Below are 22,273 nucleotides of genomic sequence, written 5' to 3'. Positions count from 1 at the left end.
AAAAATTAGAACACCCATTTTTACCCTATAATCTATTTCTGGTTATGCTACTGATGTAGGCACTGGGAATTTGCCATGGTCACTGAATACCTCCATTCCATTTCATTAAAAAATTCACTTACATTTGACAAAATCAAGCACAAGGGGAAAAAGAAAAAAATCTTGAAAGCCTGGCTGATTTTAATTGGACAGTGCACTTAATAACATTTATTTATTTAGCACATTTTTATACTAAAGTGTAGCTTAAAGTGCTATAAAGGAAGTAAACAAATAATATTACACAGAAAAAATAAGTAGAAAATGTAAATAATGAATGAATAAATAAATTACAAATAAACAAATACATAATAGAAATAGAAGAATCATTAAGCATTACTTAAACTCAGTATTTAAGTCTGTAATAGTTTTAATGGTAAATAATTTAATCTGATGCTTTGACCAGATATAGCCAAGGACAGGATGAAAACAAAAACTCCAGCAGGTGAAATGCTGGAGAAAATAAATTTCCTGGATTCCTAGGCCTAAAGACCATTCTGCCACTACTGGATATTCTACAGAGCATGAATGTGATAAAGCTAGTCATTTTTGTTATGATACACTCTTCTTTAAGATTACATACAGTGGTTGTGGTCAAAAGTTGGAGTACACTCATCTGCTGACTTATTTTGTCAGGCCCATCTGGAACTGGCTGTTTGGCCATATGTCATATTGGCAATATGTAGGTCACTGCAGCTGAGGTTCTGTGGGACTGGTGTGGTTCACCAGTACTCTTAGTTTAACTGTATGAAGTAGACAAAAACAATCTTCAGGCTTTACCATCTGTATGCCAGGTCCAAGTAAGGCAGCATTTCTCAACTACTAAGTGGGTCAAACAATGCCCTTATTGGTTGCAAGTGGGTTGTGGTGAGTTGCCTAAGCAGTCAACAATGCAATGCAATATGTTTCCCTATTTCTAAGTGAGCTTGTGTTACCATTAGGTAGACACCCTCCCTGCTTTTGCAATCATGGTTATTTGATCAAGGGATCGTTTTGCAATTGCTGTTAGTGGGTCATCAATAAATTTAGAAAGGCTAAACTGGATCATGGGACTGTAAAGGCTGAGAAACACTGGTGTAAGGGAAGGTAGTGTTGGCTGAATTCATAAGAACTAGCCACATGGAGTGGCACCAATAACAACAAATCTTAAAGGGCCCTTCCAGAGTCAGAAAACATATAAGACCCTGTGAAATAATAATAACTAGCCAACCTGCGACATACCATATGCCACATAATCAGGCCGGTTTTTTAATGATTTTTAAGCTCAGGGAGAAAATTAGCATTTGAAAAATCAGTAATGTAATAAATCAGCAAGAAAAGCAACATTGTAATAATGCACGGAACGAACCAACACACAATTGTACGTAACTGAAAACTGGCGGACCGCCATCACTCATGTGCCCACCTCCAACTTGTCACTTGAGTCATTGTCATCTTCGCACAGTCCAGATGCACCTGTGACTCACGTAGACTTTCCGTGTTCCTGCAGGAGCATCTAAGAAGATGCATGTTTATCGCGGATATGGCGATTCACCTCCGGCGTGGCTCCTTCCTGCGTGCGCCATAGGTGTCTTACTTGTCAGCGGCTTAGTGAATCCACGCCCCTTCTGGCGTGCTTTCCATGGGTGTCTTGCCTTAGTGAATTATATATATAGATAATAATGATGAAAGATGTATTACTATTTACAAGACATTCTTAACTTTTTGATGGAAGAAAAAAGAAGAAAGCAAACAAGCTGTACAGACCCAAAACAACATGAGCAGAACTTCAAAAAAATGCATTGGGCAACTTCTGTCCTGAATATTGGGCCTTATTTTCTACTTATTGCTAGTTTGTGGCCATTTGTTGGATGCAGCATCAGTAAAGGAAGGCAGACAACTGAGAATGGTATGACTGGTAGCATTGCTGCAAGTAGGTGATAAATAAAAGACGTACAACGTTTGCAGTCTCTAAAGACTGGTTTTGGCAATTTCTAACATTATTATCCTTACTTTTTCCTATGGCCCTAGGACAAAATTATGAATAGCTTCAACTCAGACAGCCATAAATTGGTGCATGAGTGCATTCACATTCCTTCCAGCATCAAACACACCTGCACATTATTTTGATCAGATGGTTTTGGCACAAAATGTCACTACAGAAAACAATGAGTGATTATGAAGTTAAGGTAAATCTGTTTTGGACATTAAGTTTAACTCACTATATTGAGGATGCTGAGGTTCAAAAATATAACAATGAATACTATTTCTTTAAACACTGCCTCAATAGCCTATTTTTTGTTATCTGCTGACTTTTCACGATCCATTCCATCAATGGAGTTGGGTTTAATAGTTGAAACAAATACTCAGATATCTCTAATTTTTATTTATAATTTTAGAAAAGTTCAGCATATGTCACTGCGTACTGCTTTTCTGTATTTAGTTATGCAAATCTTCAGAATTTATAATAGGCGTTAATTTAGTTTTCCTGATTTTCATACAGTCTTTATTGATGGAAGGTTTCTTAACAGTTTTTTCCAGACTTGCAGTGTTGGCTGTGGCCCTTTGAACTTAGCAATAAAACCTTCTGTCTTACTGTGTACTGTTGCTATAATTCCATAATTATTGTGGATTATTTGTGTTGTCTTAAGATGCATTTTGCCAATTCTGTAATTTTTCTACATTTTTTAGGTGCAGTTATGCCAATCATTTTATTTGTTATTTTATCAGGTTACAATGAAAAAACCTGTTAGTGACCAAACACAAATCGAGATAATAAAGTCTGGACTATACTACATTATCCTTTTGGGTCAAGGATTATCTGTAATGTGGGACCTGGGTACTCGGGTTACAGTACAAATGCAAGGCCACTACAGGGTAAGTAATGTGCAGGAGTTGTGAAAGTTAAGAGATAATTCAGTCGAATATGTCAATTTTGACCTTAATTGTTAATTTAAAAAATACGAAAAATTTTGTACTAGTGTACTTAAGGGATTGTATTGTAACTATATCTGCTTTTAAACATCTGGTAGAGAAGAAAATGTACTACTAAGAACATTAACTTTGTTGGTGCTTATAACATAATTTTCCTACATTTATAATACTCAAAGGAGGTTATGAAGTGTTAGAAACGGAGACTATATTTCCTTCAGTGTTATAAAGGCATTTTTTAAGAATGAGAAGACGGTATTTTAATATCATGCTCTGACCCTTTTCCTTCAGTAAAAGGAACCTGCAGTCTTGAGTACATGAAAGTTGTAATTACACCTACATATATTAATCCATCCATTTTTAAACTCCTTTAACTATTGTAAGTGCTAAAGGATACTTAGACATAAGACAATGTTTGTTTGCAATAAAATTTTAGCATTGCTAAATGATTCCTTTAATCAAAAGTGAAATAAGTTGTACAAAATGCTAAAAGTGTCTGAAAGCAGTAAAGTTATGAGGAATTTGTGTTTTTAAACAGCAAGTTAGAATGTAGAATCAAGTATTTCATAAAAAATGAACATTTTTAGAACCTTCCTCATTTATGTAGCTGAAATGTTATTAATGTAATATTTAGAAATAAAAATCCATATTTTTCAAATAAGAAGCACATGGGGCTATATGACCAAAATTAGTTCATAAAGTTAGTTTTATCCATTTTTTTAAAGATTGTAACACATGGTAGTTAAAGACAATTCTAAGAAATTTGAATAAAGTTGTTTGACTGATAGTATACTTGCAGTATCTTGAAAAAAAGCCACAGTTTTCAAAAAATTATTTTGTGATCAAAATTTAGTAAAAATGGAGGTTAAATCTATACTAATAAAAGGTAAAGCCCTCACTGACTGACTGACTGGCTCACTCAACACTAATTCTCCAACTTCCCTTTTAGGTAGAAGGCTGACATTTGGCAGGCTCATTCCTTATAGGTTACATACAAAAGTTAAGCAGGGGTGGGGATTGATTTGTTCTTAACTCAAATTTTCTTTTTGTAAAAACTTGATTGCTTTGTATGGAGTGCAAAAAAATTAATAAAATAAAAAAATAAATAAATAAAGTAAAAAATAAAAAATTAAGCAGGTTTCATTTCGAAATTCTACACGTAACGGTCATAATTGAATCCTACTTACGTACATATATACGTCCATAGCCTGCAGCTCGGTTGCCGTGTGAGGCGACGTTGCGTCCCCCATCACCACACCTCCCATGTAGTTGGCTGGCTGCCTGCCTATATTGCGTCCCCCATCCCCATGCCTTCCACGTAATTGACTGCCTGCCCATATAAAGCCGTCCGTCGCTATTGTGTAGGTATTTCAGACTTAGTTTACTGTTCAGGTACCCATTTCCTTTATCGTTCCAACTGTACCCCCATTAACATGTCTATCGAGGTGATCACCATCGATCAAAGAACTGTCACTTACCGAGTGGTTTCCATGCCTGGAGATGTCGCCTGCCTTTTACATTCTCTGTGTTACATATTGCACGGCCATATCAGGCTCAATCTTGATATCCGGAGGAACATTGTGTCTTATGTATTGAATGACTGGGACCGGTTCAAGGTGTGGACTGATGACGGTACAGGAGATAATTATACTACACAGGAGCACTATAAGAGTGAAATGCTTAAGCCCTTCGCCAATGCTTCTACATATGAGTTGATGGCTGCCTCTGAATTGTTCAGTTGTTGCTTTCAAGTGTACCGAAATAGCCAAATATTTTACACCTTTGGAGAACCGCCAATGCCTCTTAAACATCTTAGATTTACAGGTGATGATTTGAGTAGTGGACACTTTGATGCTTATGAATTTTTCTACTCTCAAAAGTTGGATGCGAAGTTATCGATGAAGCCGGTTGTATGCTTACAATGCTTGACAGATGATGAATGTCACTTCAACACCAGTCCTGCAAATACTAACGTAATTGAAACAAACCATGAAACTCAAACCGATTATGACAGCAGCAATCCAAGCTGTGAGAAAACAGTAAAAAGGAGGTGTGTCAGACGTCGTGGTAGATTTTCTGATGCAGCTAGACAAAAACAACTTTGTGACGCTGCCGCCAAATACTCGCAGAAAAATCCACAAGTTAATAGACATGCTATCGCTAAATACTGGCAGAAAAATCCACAAGTTAATAGACATGCTGTCACTAAATACTTGCAGGCAAATCCACAAGTTAATACCGGGAATGCCTGTTAAACATCTTAGATTCACGAGCAGCAATTTGGGTAGTGAACACTTCGATGAATGAAACCTGTTATCTTTACAACGGTTGACAAACAAAGAATGTAACTTGAACACAAAACGTCCTCCAAATACGAAACTGACTGAAAGAAATAATGATAATCAAATCCTTGATGACAGCAACACTCATAACAGTGACAAAACAATTATATTGACAGTCATGTTACGTTATTTTTAAAATATTTCCTTTTCTTTTTCATAACTTCTTTAACACACTACTTCTCCACTGCAAAGCGCGGGTATTTTGCTAGTCAATGATAAAGAGGTTATGCAGCATACATCAAATCTTTGGAAACTGAATAAAAATGTTTTCTGTTATGTTGGAGTGATGGCAAGGTATATTGTGTTGTAAAGCTTTGAAGAAGTTTAGATTTCTCTCTGTAACAAATACAATTACCAAAAATACAGCTGTTTGAGTATTTGCAACAGATTGGAAGTACAGTTACTATTTCTTGTGAGAGATGTTAGGGTTATAGGTTGCTGTGTTTCATTAGGTCTGTTTCACCATTAGGGCAAAATAAGGGTACAGGGGCCACAGATGCTTACTCTGAGCTGTAGGAGAAGCAATTTTAATGTTGGCTCAGTCACTCTCAATGGGCAGTTTGTGCTTTCTTGGCATGTCTGCATGGTTGTTTTTGTTAGTAGTTCACTTTTCCTTTCACATTTGGAAAAGGTCATTGTTAGAGAAAATTATACTTATAATTTGGAATAGAAAAAAACAGAGTATGGTAAATTCAGGATGTTGTGATTTCAACCATTATTTATGTTTTGTATGTTTTCATTAAGAATAAAGTATGTGGTCTATGTGGTAATTTTGATGGAATCCAGAACAATGACCTATTGAGCAGCAATAATCAACTGGAAGTTGAACCTGTAGATTTTGGCAACTCCTGGAAAGTCAACCCTCACTGTGCAGATGCAATTCAGGTAAATAAGCCTCATTTTATTATTTTCTATTCATTTTTATTGCAGTATTACTTATGTAAGCTACACCAAGAAATTAATAGTTCATATCAAATTTTTATCTTTAACAATAGTTGCAGTTTTGGTATTCCTACTGTATGAAGGGTTATGGTAATGCAGTTGTAAAGTCATTTCCCATACAAGAGGTAATACCAAACAAACACCATTTTATTTTTCACTTTTCATAGTGAACATTATTGCAGAACTCCTCAAAGATACTTAACATTTTTACAGTAGGTGTACTAATTGATGAAATTAACAAAACAACTTTATCAGAGCTAAACATTTAAGTCAATGGGAACTGATTCTGCAGCCCTATGATGTAATATCCAAGTTCTAAATCTTTAGCCAGTCCCTTAGACTGCCAGGTAGTGGTGAGATTCAGGACTGGGATCACAAGGGAACTATAGAATGCCACATGCTGCAGGCACTGGACCTTTTTACTCTCATATATAATGGACAGACATAATTGAGTTTACTGGACTGATGTGTTATGAGAAATCACCTATAAAGTGATAGTTATCAGAAAGGCTATGTAGATGTTGAATGGGACAGTTGTATTTCAGCTTGTATTAAAAACATAAATATTTGTTATCTTACCTTATCTCATTGTACAAATATACCAGGGTAACACAGGGTAATTCAGCTAGTCCCCCTTAAGTGTCTGTGTGTTCATCCCAGGCCAGTGCCTCTATCATTCCAACAGATGGAGCATCTCAAACATTAACACTGCTTTTACGAACCTCATATCAAATGACATATAACATAAATATATGCATTGCATGGTGCCCTTATTTTAACCCTTCTTAGATGGGTAGTGCTAGTACTTTATAAGCTCCATCAAAAAATCTTTTTTTGAAAATGACTAGAAACCATTGTATTATACAAATTCTGCTTTTATATATTAAAATTCCAAGTGTAATTCTGTTATTATTATACTCATTTTTTGAGAGCCAGATACGCAGATCAAATAAAAAAAAAATGATGCCACCAGATGTACAAAGGATGCGCTCAGACATTTGGACCTGGTTTTCACTTTTATACATATCTGTGGAAATGGGTAGGCATGTTAAAGTTATCTCTGGAAATGGACTGAAGTGGTCAGAGTGTCTGTGGGGCGAGCATAGGTAGGATATAAAAAACATCCCTCTGCTTCAAGGTTTCTAACACATTATACTCTCAAGTTGGAAAAGAAGAAGATCCAAAAGCATGCTGTACTAGTTCAAAATAAGGTTATGCTGCCCACAAAAACTGTAATTGTTTCCAAACTTAACCCATATTCAAATGCCAGAAATTAACCTTTTGGAAAAATTATTTGATGATCTGCTTTACGTTTAGTTTTTTTAATTACTATTTATGTATTGTTTTTTTTTTTGCTCTTCAGCTTCCCTCCCAGTGCAGTGACAACATTGCAAAGCTCGTTTCAGTGGAGCAGTCCTGCAGTGTGTTAAGCAGTGAACTCTTTAAAGAATGCAACAGAGTGGTATGGACTTAAAATATATATATGTACAGATTACATCTTTTTTTATATATTTTTGAATTATATAATTGTATTTTTTCAATAAAATAGAAATACAGAACATTTTCATTGTTTAATGGAAAGAAACCATTTTTTATTGAAAAATTGAGTTTCTGTAGGCTGTAGAGAAGTTTTTCATCAGCTTTCTTCAATTGTGTGCTCCTGTAAAGTCTTGCGTTTATCTGTCATATGAATATCAAACAAAATATTATCTGACAAATTGTACAGTTTCATTATCAACTGTGTTTTCTTCTGTTACAATTGTAAAATAGTCGCAAGCATTATATTGCCTAATTCTAACTGTGACAGTCCAGGTCAGCTCCACACTCCCTACTGGTTTCAGTGATCCTCTTGAACCTGGAAGCCATTGATTGTTGTAAACTGAGATGTGCTGGGCAAATGAGGGCACACACAATCAAAAGGTGTTGGTGCAAAAGTGTCATGTACTTTTATTAAAACCAATCAAAAGGATTAAAAAAGTGCTGCGTAAAAACAGATCTTGAATAAATAAATAAATAATCCAATAAAAGCAAAGTGAAAAGTGGAGGTTAAAACTGTTCAGTAAATAATCAACTACAAACGAGGTTAAAATCCAAGCAAATTCTTCTTCTAAAAACAGACATCTGCCCCAATGCCTCTTTCTAAAATCTGGCATCTCCTCATCTTATCCTATTAGGACCTTGCAGCTTGAGGACATGTCTGTTGACAAGTGCAATTATCCAATTAGTTCCCAGTTTTGAGGGCCGTACTGTCACGCCAAACCCGCTCATGTCTCCCTCAGCCAGTCCATCAGCGCCAACAGGGAGATGCTGAAGAAGTGGACCCCTCCTACACTTCTTTGTTGCATGAAGAAGTGCCGCTTCTCCAGCCCCACACTTAAGCACAGGTCTGCTGCTCCCATCCTTGGGACATACTCCCGACCACCTGCCTCCACTCTTTATGACATGGGTTCCTCACCACCCTGCCTCTTTCTCCTCTCATAAACTTGTTTGTTCTTCTCATTTCTCTCCTCTTCATTTTTGATCTGATCCTTGTTCTTTTTTTGCCCTTTGCTCTACACTGTCCCATGCAGGCTGCATATATACTGCCCGATTGGGTGCAAGTGTTGTCCTACACCTACTTCAAGGTGTAAATGAGGCACCTGACTAAGCTGCTCGCATTTGCATGTGAATGGACAACCAGCAAAACACCCACTTGATGCCGGAATGCACACACCTGCCTCCAATTGGAGCCTGCACACTCTCTGCCCAGATTAATTAAAACTGCACTTTGCCACTGACCATATATCATACCCTCTATAAAAAAAAGTCTTCAGACGTTGTCCTAGAAAAATGTATGAACAGCTTTTCACATGAGCAGCCCCTTGCACTGCTCCCTGTTTGAACTTTTTTTTAACAAAAATGTGAACATTCAGCACTGCTGCTTATGTGTTTCAATTTAGGTGGACCCTGAACCATACTGGGAGATATGCACTTTTGATACCTGTTCCTGCCAGTCCATTGGTGACTGTGTTTGCTTTTGTGATGCAATAGCAGCCTACGCCCAAGAATGTGCTGAAAGAGGAGTTGTTGTGCACTGGAGATCCAATGACCTCTGCCGTATGTATAATTTTAGATGTACTATATACAGTCCTAACACAGGTTCATAATTATACTTTCTTACTCACCTAGAGAGCTACTCAAATTCTTTTTATAAATACAATTGAAACATTATCTTACTACTGGAGAACAGAAAATTGTACATGATTGAAATGATGTAAGTTTTTAACTAATTCAGTGAATCCTAGATGGCTAACTTTAGTTTTGGCAGTACCAGTAAAGCAGAATGAGGACAGTGTGGCTGCCTATCATTGCTACTTGCAGTTATATTTTTAACCTAAACTTACAAGAACAATAACGATTGAGAACTACATAGTGCTCCTGAGCTGTTCCCAAACCCCAAAAAAGACACAAGAACTTCCAAAATGTAAAAATATCAGGACCTTTACATTACAAGAACAATAACATAATGGTAACAAATAAAAAGTGACCTTGCATATCATACAGGGTTGCTGCTCCACCACCCACTAACACTCCACTATTCACATTACTTTAGCACTTGAACAAGCCGATCATACTCCTGTATGCTTTTCTTTCTTCCTCCTGTGAGTTTATCTCCTGACAAACACTCATTTACTGGCTTATAGCTGAGTGCTATTATGGCTGAAAGGAGCTTTTAGGTCCTGGCCTTACTGCACCTAGGTATACCTCAGCTTGTAGTTCTAGGGCCCCAAACAAGATAAAGTCATGGGTTGCATGAGCAACGTTCCCCACTAGCAGCCTCAGCTGCATTAGGGCAATATGTTGCCCTCTATGGGCTCAGAGAATGGCATATAAAGTTATAGTTATGACTACATTTGAACAGAAGTTCACAATTTCCTGACTGCACATTGGCAGCACCCCTTGTTGGTCAGACAAGGTGCTGTTTCTTGTGTTTTGTTTATAAGGTACATCAATCATAAAAATATGTGTGCATTAACTACAATGGACACATTCAGTAACTGAATTTTCAGTAACTTTTTTTTAAAAAATTGCTGCTATATATGTGAAATTGTGATAGGAAGAGATGTTTGCACTTATTGGATGTTTTCTCATAATATGGCTTATGTAAAATTGTTTGTTGAATAATGATGTTAATTGACATAAGATGGATTAAAATGCAGCTGATGAAGAACATTGTTAGTAAATTAAATGTACACTTTTTAAATCTCTAATAGAGACACTAATGTAAAATTAGCCATTAAGCATCTAATTCTGTTAAGCTTTCAATCACTGGAGACTCTAAATGATTTTCTTTGCTAGCTTTAAGTTGTGAGGATCTGAATATAGCAGAATCTGCATACCATTGTGAGTGGAGGTACAATGCTTGTGCTCCAGCATGCCCAATTACGTGCCAACATCCTGAACCTCTGGACTGCCCTGCAAAATGTGTGGAAGGATGTCATTCAACCTGTCCACCAGGTAGGTTAAGACTTCAGTCTACTGCTATTTTCTAATTGATTGGAAAAAAAGATTTTTTAAGTTTTAAAATTATGCTTTTAATTTGTATTAATACTTACTAGTTTGCTAGTCATTTGGAAAATATATCTTGGTCTTAAAATTGGAAGTATACACAGACTTTACCACAAGCTTTCAGAAAAAGTATGAATAGGTGCATGAAAAAATAAAACAAATATATAGTACACTGAATCAAACAACAATATATCTATTATAATTTTGCAAACAACCTGGCTGCAACAGCTGAAAATGAGTAACAAAGCCAAACAAAATTAATCATATATGTAATACTAATTCGAATAAGTATATAAAAATGCTTTTTAGTCAAATAATTAAATTTTATGGAAATACAATAAGGAAGTATAAAAGTTGTTCTGAAAACAAACATATTTAATGATATACAGTATTCAAAATACTAGTAAAGAGTATTATATACAATTTCTAAGGCTACTTTTACACTTTGGAATGGTTAGAAAAAAAAGTGTTTGATTTAATACTCTTTCAAATGGGATCGTTGTTGTGTTGCCAGTATTACCAGGAATAAAATTCTGCAACTTTGGTAAGACTTAAGCTATAAAGACCCAGTTTGCTGCACTACCCAATTAAGGCCTTTACTACCTAGCGCACAAGCCCTAAAGACTGGTCTTGGAACTTCATTAGACTCTTAAACAGAAACTTGTTATTGCTGCTAGTCAAACCTACTTTTTGATCTTCATTTTAATTTTCTTGCTTATTAAGATCCCTAACGTTTTGTTGCTTTTTTAAATCTGAAAGAACTACATTCATAGTTTTCAATTGCCCTTTTTTTATTAAGCAAAAATTTAGTTAGCAATGAGATGCATACAAGGAAATCACCACCTGGCCAAATAGACTAGTCATATTTGTACCTGGTTTATCCATTACAAAATATTTAAGTGAGAATTTCATTAAAACATTTCAAAGAAATGGAAGAATGTAGTGAAGGATCAAGGTGTACTACCCTGCTTTGTTCCATTATTATTTAAATGATTGATATTGATATTATTTAAGTTATTCTGAAAGGAGCAGCATCTATTTTATAGTAAATGTCTGATGAGGAAAAATGAGGAAAAAAGAAGCCACAGAGTAAAAATCATTAATTACAGAAATCAGACTAAGACTTATACTGAGTTTTCCAATTGGAGAGGTTAAGAATGTTGTCTTTAACTTTTGTCTTACTTATTTGCTGCCATCTTAAACATCAAAATGTCCACTTCTTTCATTCAATTCATATGCAGCACTAGAGTATCAAAAAAATACGGCTACTGCTACTGTAGAATACAAAGCACAGAGAAGCTTTCAATTTATGATGCATGTTCACATATTTTTTTAAAATATGTAATATTAATACTTGCACATTGAATGATTAAGGATTTAAAGAAAAAAGCCAAAAACATACAAGGTGGTCCCAATAGAGTCAAAAAAATATAATTGCAAAATGTGTACATTGTACATTTACATTAAGGTTTGTTCTTAATGTCTACCAGCTTTTGATGTAGAGGTACTCTAGTTTATTAAATGAAGGATGTCCAAAAGATGCTGGAATATACAGGTATACTTTATTTTCAACAATGTATTTATAACTGTTTTATATTGCAGTAGAACACCATTCAAAAAGTTGTGTTTTGTACAGAATGCACATTGGCTCCCTACATAACAAATAACCAGGATTTTGAACAAACAGGACATACTTATTGAATAAGATCTAGCAACAAGCACGCAATTTTATAATGTGAGTGGTCCGTATCTGTAGCCAAATGATTTTGACAGCATTGGAGAAAACCTCATTGAAAATTGCAGTAATGTTTATTTAGAACATTAGATCATTAGAACAATTTTGATGAGAATAGGCCATTCAGACCAAAAAGCTCATCAATCCTTGTAAAGATACAGAGATTCCTAAAGTCCTATTCTCTACCACAGTGCTTAGTAATGTATTCGATGTGTCTATTGCTCTTTGTTTGAAGGAATAACTTTCTAATATCTGTGTGAAATTTGCCCATAGCATAGTTCTGACTGTGTCGCCTAGTCCATCTTCTGTGGACTTTCTCTAGTAGTGCTACAGTATAACCAAACCAAAAACTGAGACTTACCCCTAAACTCAAGGAGTACCGTATATACGGTATATACCGAAAAATCAATCATAAAATCAGACCCCAACTTATACGGCCATTCAAAAATGCGACACCTATTTTTTTTTACATCTTCTTGCCTCTTCCAATCTTGCATCAGTTTTTCAGACGCATCGAATTTTGTTGCAGCAGCACAGTTACCAATTTCTTTCAATACTTCAACAACATTTAATTTAAAATAAGCTTCGTATTTTCTTCTGATCAAACATGTCATCGTAGATAAGGGATGCTCTTACGTTAAAGGTGTATGAGGGTGTGAGATACAAAAAACACAAATCAGTGCAAACATTGCTTCAGAATAGTTTGGGTATGACGGTGTGGTCACATAGGCATAATAGAGAGAGAGAGAAAGGGGGGGGGTTAGGAGCAGACACTGATACAGCTCATTGCCACACCCACATACAGTGGTGTGAAAAACTATTTGCCCCCTTCCTGATTTCTTATTCTTTTGCATGTTTGTCACACAAAATGTTTCTGATCATCAAACACATTTAACCATTAGTCAAATATAACACAAGTAAACACAAAATGCAGTTTTTAAATGATGGTTTTTATTTTTTAGGGAGAAAAAAAATCCAAACCTACATGGCCCTGTGTAAAAAAGTAATTGCCCCTTGTTAAAAATAACCTAACTGTGGTGTATTACACCTGAGTTCAATTTCCGTAGCCACCCGCAGGCCTGATTACTGCCACACCTGTTTCAATCAAGAAATCACTTAAATAGGAGCTGCCTGACACAGAGAAGTAGACCAAAAGCACCTCAAAAGCTAGACATCATGCCAAGATCCAAAGAAATTCAGGAACAAATGAGAACAGAAGTAATTGAGATCTATCAGTCTAATAAAGGTTATAAAGCCATTTCTAAAGCTTTGGGACTCCAGCGAACCACAGTGAGAGCCATTATCCAAAAATGGCAAAAACATGGAACAGTGGTGAACCTTCCCAGGAGTGGCCGGCCGACCAAAATTACCCCAAGAGCGCAGAGACAACTCATCCGAGAGGTCACAAAAGACCCCAGGACAACGTCTAAAGAACTGCAGGCCTCACTTGCCTCAATTAAGGTCAGTGTTCATGACTCCACCATAATAAAGAGACTGGGCAAAAACGGCCTGCATGGCAGATTTCCAAGACACAAACCACTGTTAAGCAAAAAGAACATTAGGGCTCGTCTCAATTTTGCTAAGAAACATCTCAATGATTGCCAAGACTTTTGGGAAAATACTTTGTGGACTGATGAGACAAAAGTTGAACTTTTTGGAAGGCAAATGTCCCGTTACATCTGGCGTAAAAGGAACACAGCATTTCAGAAAAAGAACATCATACCAACAGTAAAATATGGTGGTGGTAGTGTGATGGAATAACTGAAGAAAAACAAAATGAAGACTTTGGAGTGGCTAGTCAAAGTCCTGACCTGAATCCAATTGAGATGCTATGGCATGACCTTAAAAAGGCGGTTCATGCTAGAAAACCCTCAAATAAAGTTGAATTACAACAATTCTGCAAAGATGAGTGGGCCAAAATTCCTCCAGAGCGGTAAAGACTCATTGCAAGTTATCGAACGCTTGATTGCAGTTATTGCTGCTAAGGGTGGCCCAACCAGTTATTAGGTTCAGGGGGCAATTACTTTTTCACACAGGGCCATGTAGGTTTGGATTTTTTTTTCTCCTTAAATAATAAAAACCATCATTTAAAAACTGCATTTTGTGTTTACTTGTGTCATATTTGACTAATGGTTAAATGTGTTTGATGATCAGAAATATTTTGTGTGACAAACATGCAAAAGAATAAGAAATCAGGAAGGGGGCAAATAGTTTTTCACACCACTGTAGGAAAAAAAGGCAGTGTGCTCTGTGCTTACTCTCTCTGGTGGGCGTTAGCATATCATAATCGCTTGTACCAATAGTGTGAGTTTTCCATATTCAACTTATACGACTGACATTATAAAATACAAAAAATTAAACTATAAAATCAAGTTCTTACTTATCCGCGAATATATATGGTAGGCCTTTGTAGCCCATTAACCAAAGAATATTCTGAAAAAACTCTTATAATGGGTGAAATCTGAACCCAAAGAAGAGCCAAAAACAGAAGGCTGTTGAACACCATTACTTGGCATGTTGGCTCCTAAATAGTAGTGTGGATGTTTTCCCAGTGGAAACATCCAAAGACCCTTTCACCTCAGGCTTAACATAGAAAGAACCCGGAATATATCTTATAGAACTAACATGTACTATAATAACATAACTTTTAACCCATAACAAATTATTAAATAACAAATCTAAACATTAACATTGCAGAATTACCAACAAAAAATAACAAAACATATAACCCAGGAGCAAAATATTGGTAAAACCAAAACACTATGTAACCTAGCATCCATTAGATTACTTGACTGCTTCTGTGTACTGTCTGGATTTAGATAGTGACAAGTCCCTTGTAAGTTGTACTTTCATGTATTAAAACTTTTTTTGTGTTTTCAAAGAAACACCTTTACTACCTACATTATTATTACTACTTATATTATACAGTAATAATATTTATGTACATCAAATTTCAAATTTCTTTCCAGTTCAACTTTGTACTGTTTCAGCCAACTCTATATATTCTGCCCTTCCACCTGGTTTTGTATCATCTGCAAACTTAACTATCATGTTGTTTATATTCTTATCAGATCATTTAAGTATATTAAAAATAGTCCGTGCACCACAGTGCTGATTTCTGAGGGATGCTTTTAGCATAATCTAGTTCTGAAAATGTTCCTCTCACCATAACCCTTTGTTCCTAGTATTTAACCATTTTGGAACTCACCTGCACACTGTGCCTTGAATTTCCGTATCTTTTAGTTTAATTACTAATGTCACACGTATTACCTTATCAGAGGTCAGTTGAAAATTAAGGTAAACGATATCATACTTTTTCAGGTCAAAATCCAATGAGATTTGAAATATACTTTCCAGCTGAGTTTATTTCTTTCTGTTTCATTTGTGAAACCTGTTTTTTTTTCAAATTAAAGTTTATTCCTTCTTTACTTATTTGGCCTGCCCTGCATTGACTCATCTGTCTAATGGTCAGTACGGGGAGACAGAGTGTTGGCCTGCTGAACTTTGAACAGATTTGTATCCTCAGTTCTATATAGGAGGCATAGTAGCGCAGTGGGTAGCTCTGCTGCCTCACAGTTAGGAGACCTGGGTTCGCTTCCCGGGTCCTCCCTGTGTGGAGTTTGCATGTTCTCCCCATGTCTGCGTGGGTTTCCTCAGGGTGCTCTGGTTTTCTCCCAAAGACATTCAGGTTAGGTGCATTGGCGATTCTAAATTGTCCCTAGTGTGTGTGCGTGCCCTGTGGTGGGCTGGCACCCTGCCCGGGGTTTGTTTCCTGCCCTGTGTTGGCTCGATTGGCTCCAGCAGACCCCCGTGACCTTGTAGTTAGGATATAGCGGGTTGGATAATGGATGGATGGATAGTTCTATATTTAGTGAGTGATATAATCTGTTCTTGCATTTTGCTTTGTAGTTTGTACTGTTACTATCATGTTGTATGCCTGAAGTGGCAATGATAGATTGCCCATCTAGCTCTGTGAAGAGAATTAATTGTGTTCTGTTTTGTGTGTTATATTTACCCCATTTTTTGACACCCATTTCATGCCCAGCCTACCTGAAAAGTGGTCTCTCTGAATTGCCTTTCCCAGGATTTCTTCCATTTTTACCCCTATAATAGAATTTTTCTTTTGGAGTTTTTTCTTTCCTTCTCAAGGACTCAAGGCTGTGGGGTGTCTAAAAACAGGGCCCGCTAAACCAGGCATGTCAAACTCACTACCATTGGTGGGCCGCTTCAACTGCCATACGTGCGTCAGCGGGCCACATTGTAACAAATACTATTATACTATTATACAAAGTTACTGTAGCTTTCTTTCCAATACAGAAAACTTTAAAAATGTAACACTTAAAGTTTAAAGAAAAGCAATTTATTTCCATACAATCTCCGTACAACAGCGTACAATTAGAGTCTTAGCTTCTTAGCTAGGTCCTTATATTATTATATTATATTTATTGCTTATATAGGAGTCTTACAGTGTGAGATTTATTTCTTTTGTCCCGACACTTGGCATCGCTTGTTAGTAACCAGTTTGTCAATATCAGGCTTGAAATCTTGTGCAGCTGCAACTTTTATAAGGGATGAAAGGTGCTTGACAGTAAGTCTTGAGCATTGTGGGGTTTTGGTAGCTTTCATTAACGAAAACAATTGCTCACAAAGGTAACTGCTTCCGAACAAGGTATCACTTAAAACCACACAAAACAAAAACAGCAAAAAAAACAGTACAAGGAAAGTTCGAAGAAAGAACATTTTTTTACAGTGTTTCTGTTTGGAGATCGTTGTGCAAATGTCCACAACTGAGCTGTGACCGCAGAACTAACTGCTCTGTGGATGATTCATTCAAGCCTTTCAAGGTCACTTCGTTGTAATGAAAGTATCTGTTGCTGAATGTACTTCATAGTAACGAGATTTCTGTGGACTCGTGTCATATGGGGAAACTGTCAGATACATAATAATACTTTGTTGTAATACTCTCTCACCACGGTCTCTCTTCTCTTTCTGCTCCGCTGCAAAGCCCCGCCCGCCTAGGGGCAGCGTTTTTGCTGTAGCCTTTCACTGAGTGAGTCTCCGTTGCTTGCAGTTCTCTTGCGGCCTGGTAGTGGGCCGCACACCGCAGCCTAGCACTTCAGTTGCGACTTCGCGGCTGCAACTATACTAGCAGATGACGTTTCCGGTACCGTAATGCAATGGGAAAATGTGCTTTTGTCAGAAGGCAGAAGTAAGAAAAGTCAATAAGTAACGCCGAAGATGCAGAATGATTCAATCACAAACGATAGTAATCATTTTGTACAAGTTTAGTGCTAACTAGAATTTGTCATGTGGGCTGCACAGATTTCTGTTGCGGGCCGCGTGTTTGACATGCCTGCGCTAAAGCCTATTGCAGCACTTTGGGTGTGATTTTAGGCTATACAAGCAAAAAATTGTTCTTGTTATTTGGCTGAAGTGGGTGATTTGTAGGGCAGTAGGGGCAAACTTGCATGGGAAGAGTATAGAGCTCAGAAAGTCTTTCTGATGATTTGACTTGGGTTTAACTTGCTGCATGTGTGGACCCGTTCTGAGCATGTACTAAAAGAAATCTGAATCTGTTTCACTGGCATTAAGTCAGTCAATTCCTATTTAAAAAGAAAAGAATTTTCAGAAAAATTCAAATCTTAGATCCTTCCTAGTTATTTTTGTTCTACATTAGTAGACACTCGTGTTGATTATTTTTGATCAATCCTCAAACTCAAAATAAATGAAAAGAATGCCTAAAATATTTACAAAAATGTAATTTGTTAGCTTTAAAAAGAACACAAAGAGAAAGTACATACATATTTTACAGAGGTTTATGTTTCTCTAGCCCCATCTATTGTATACAGGACAATTTCCTACATTGGTGGTCGTAACTGAAGGCAGTGTAGATAAATTAACTTTCCAGTGTACACAATGCCCTAGGAAAGTTCGATCATGTCTGGGTCTTTACAGTTATCTCAAGGTACAGAAGGGAGAGAAATGAAGGGAATGTGGGTCCTATTCCTGAGTCGAGAAATAATGATGTATACTATACGTTATTAATAAATTTAAAATATGTAAATAATTTTATTTTATATTTATATATTTTATATTATAATTTACTCTTGACTTCTGATTCTAGCTTTGAAACTCAAAAATGTTCCAGGATTTAAAGCATTAAATTAAGAGTTTTATGTCTTCGTAGAATAACCACACATTACATAAATTATTACAGTGTCTTGCTATTTTGTCTTGGAGAAGAGCTCTGCTATTTACTAAACAAAGCCACAATTCTACCATTCTAATGCCAAGAGTTAGCTGATGCTTACATTTAGGTTAAACTGAATGTTTAATGAAATAGGTGGCTGCAATAAAATGTAATATAGAGCATCAGTAAATCCGTGCAATGAGAGTTTATTTATTTCTCTGTACAGGAAAGATATTGGATGAAGTAGCAATGAAATGCATTGATCCTACCGAGTGCCAAGTATGTGTGCATGAAGGAAGAAGAATTGCTCATGGGAAGAAAATAATACTAAACCCAGAAAGCAAAGAACTGTGTAAGATATGGTAAGGTATTTCTTTTAGTTATAAAAGGTTGAAAATTCTACTATAATTCCCTCTTGGAGCAAATCGAATAAAAAAAGTATTCCTGTTTGCTATCAAATATAGATAGATAGATAGATAGATAGATAGATAGATAGATAGATAGATAGATAGATAGATAGATAGATACTTTATTCATCCCAATGGGAATGTAGAAAGCTGTAAATTATAATATGCCAAAATGCTATACTTTTTGCCCTTTCAATGTAAATATTTACACTGTGAGAAGGTAATTAAATTGTACAATAAACATCAAAGTTTCATCTTTTTTTCTGAAGGACATGGTTATGTATAATACTCAGTTTATCAGGAAATTTTACATTATACTATTTCTTCTTTTTCATTAAAGCCACTGTCAAGGAAATTATCTCAAATGTGAATTATGTCCTGTCGAGTTGTCATCAACTGTGGCACCTGAAGCTCCTCTTACCACTCCTTACATGGTACTCAGCACGACTCCTGTGCCAGAGAGTGCCTGTAGCAAAATGATGGACCTTGCATTCATGGTGGATGGATCATCATCTCTTTCAGAGGAAGACTTTGAAGTTGTTAAACAGTTTATCCTTAATGTGGTGGAACAGTTTCGCATGGGTCCCACTTACACCCGTGTTACAGTTCTACAGTTCTACTCTGGCATTAAAAGCTATGGCTTGCAAGTTCACAAGTCTGTTTTTAAAAAAATGGTGAAGGATATGAAATATAGTGGTGGAGAAACAGCATTTATCAATGAAGCTTTAAAATATCTAGTGTGGAATATCTATGACAAAGATAAGAGAGAGAATGCACCCAGAGTTGCAGTACTGCTAGCAGCTAGCACATCACCTCGTAATGTCAAAAGCATGGTGAAGCTATTGAGCAAGAATTCTATTACCATGATTTCAGTTGGCCTTGGACCATATGTTTCTCAGAGCCAAATTAAGCAGATTGGCAGCTATTCTCCAAGCAACAAAGTGCTCTTTCTGAGCAGTGTTAGTGAACTAGATGGCTATACTAAAGAGATCACTGAATATCTATGCCAGCTGGGCCGGACTCCAACTGTACAACCTCCCAAGGAAACCACCCCGAGAAAGACAACACCTGCTCCTACTACCACCACCACTAGTCAGTTTATTACTCCAGGAAAATTTATTCCTCATAATGAAATTCCTCCCTCCATCTCAACATCTCCACCTTTTTTTACCAGTACAGTTTCTTTTGAGGCTATACTGGACATCACATTTGTAATTGAAGGCTCAGAAAAAGTGGGAGAAAGGAATTTCAACCTGACTAGGGAGTTTCTTTTGCAGACCATAAAACGGTTGCCTGTTGGGGAGAAAACCATTCACATTACTATTATCCAGTATTCTTATGAAGTAATCATTGAGTATACTTTCACGCAGAGTCAAGAAAAGACTGAAATACTGGAGAAAGTGAAGCACATGGAGTGGCAAATGGGAAATGCTACCAATACTGGAAAGGCAGTTGAAACAATATCTGAAAACACATTCACAACAGAGCAAGGTGACAGGGATCAAGTCCCTAATCTGGTGTTTCTTATATCCAGTCAAACACCCAGTGACGTTATCACAAAGCCTCCTGAGAGCTCTCAGATTAACATTATTCCAATTGGTGTGGGACCCCAAATAAACGAGATGGATCTTGACTTGATCAGTTTTCCTAAAAAACCTATTTTAATCCAAAACTATGATGAACTTATTACAACAGTACCTGAAATTATTGAGATAATACAAAAAGATTTACTTCATACTACTCCAGCTTCTTCACTTTTAAATTTTACCCCTACACCAACTACATCACTTCCTGCATCAGGTAGGTAACTATGGTTTTAAAATAAAATAGGGCACTGGTAATTAAGTCTTTTTTTCACTTATGACTGTACAATAACATTTTTGCAAGGAAATGTCTTTTTTTTATTACATACATTCAATCAAATACTTTATGAATAATTGGGCATCTGGTAATTCAAATGACATGAAAACACCTAAACAAAATTATTTAATCATTAGAAAAGTTAATACATTTTTAAAAAGGTCTAAACAGTAAAATCCCACATAAGCATTTATATGCAAAATGTCTTTTTGAGACTAAAGCCAAATGCTGATTTTTAGATAGAAGACTTCCTTACAAAAGTATATATATATTTTGTTAAACACTGGAAATGTGACTTTTCTAACTGTCTCTCTCTATATATAAAAAAATCCTGGAATGGAAAAGCAAGGTGACGATACATGATCTTCTCGGAAGATCTCGAAAGACATTTTAAAGACCTGCTAGACAAAAAAGACTGGCCACGGAGAGTCTCACGGGAACCGTAAATATGAGACTTGGTGCCAAGAGGTACCACCCAGGGCAGTCTCGCGGGGACGTGGAACATAAGATTCTTGCAAGACACACCCTTCTTATCAAATAAGAGCAAGGACAGCCAGCAAAACATTCAGTTATGTAAAGTCACGTGGCACACACAGATCCTGTGCTCTCAGCAAAGAAGAAATAGCATTGCGGAGAAAAGAGACCCAAGGCGCGATACATATGCAGAGAAAGGTACAGAATATGAAAGCAGTAACAGTCAAAAGTATTGTAGCGTCCCAGCCAAGCTGAAGCCTTTTTTGTTTTAAGTGACTGTTAGGTCCGATCAAGGGAGGGCAGAGTGCAGCACAGAAGACTGATAGCTGGGTGCTGATTGATTAAGGGGGAGGTGAGACCCGTGGGAGGAGGGGTTGGAGAAGGTGTTAGAAAGTTGTGTTTGGGGTTACACAGTCGGCGATTGCTAAAGTAGAACTTTTGTGACACTTTATTACGTCAGTTGCTACAGTATCAAAAAAAGATAGCACAGATTGCATTACCGCAAAACAAACGGAAATTAGTTTAAGTCAGAGAATTTCAAAAACGGGGTTTAACTCAAATGCATTTATTGGTTACTTTGCAAAAAAAATTATTAACTGCTGATGATGTGGATCGTTTCATCTGTGTTGAAATTCCCAACAGAGAAACCATCTATCCATCCATCCTCTTCCGCTTATCCGAGGTCGGGTCGCGAGGGCAGCAGCTTGAGCAGAGATGCTCAGACTTCCCTCTCCCCAGCCACTTCTTCTAGCTCTTCCGGGGGAATCCCAAGGCTTTCCCAGGCCAGCCGGGAGACATAGTCCCTCCAGCGTGTCCTGGGTCTTCAGGA

General features: G+C 36.7%; 1 protein-coding gene across 1 annotated transcript in view; it reads left to right on the top strand.

Annotated features, from left to right (window-relative positions):
* Positions 1–22,273, top strand: part of vwf (von Willebrand factor) — a 222,640-nt gene that overhangs the window by 113,030 nt on the left and 87,337 nt on the right. The window contains exons 22-28 of the mRNA XM_039769977.1: positions 2,746–2,892; positions 6,033–6,173; positions 7,594–7,692; positions 9,170–9,326; positions 10,569–10,727; positions 18,930–19,065; positions 19,451–20,910. Of these exons, the coding sequence (XP_039625911.1) occupies positions 2,746–2,892; positions 6,033–6,173; positions 7,594–7,692; positions 9,170–9,326; positions 10,569–10,727; positions 18,930–19,065; positions 19,451–20,910 (2,299 nt within the window). The remainder of the gene's footprint in view (positions 1–2,745; positions 2,893–6,032; positions 6,174–7,593; positions 7,693–9,169; positions 9,327–10,568; positions 10,728–18,929; positions 19,066–19,450; positions 20,911–22,273) is intronic.

This window comes from Polypterus senegalus, chromosome 11, assembly GCF_016835505.1.
Source record: "Polypterus senegalus isolate Bchr_013 chromosome 11, ASM1683550v1, whole genome shotgun sequence".
NCBI lineage: Eukaryota > Metazoa > Chordata > Cladistia > Polypteriformes > Polypteridae > Polypterus > Polypterus senegalus.
Note: the sequence above shows the minus strand (reverse complement) of the source record. Positions and strands in the feature narration are given on the sequence as shown.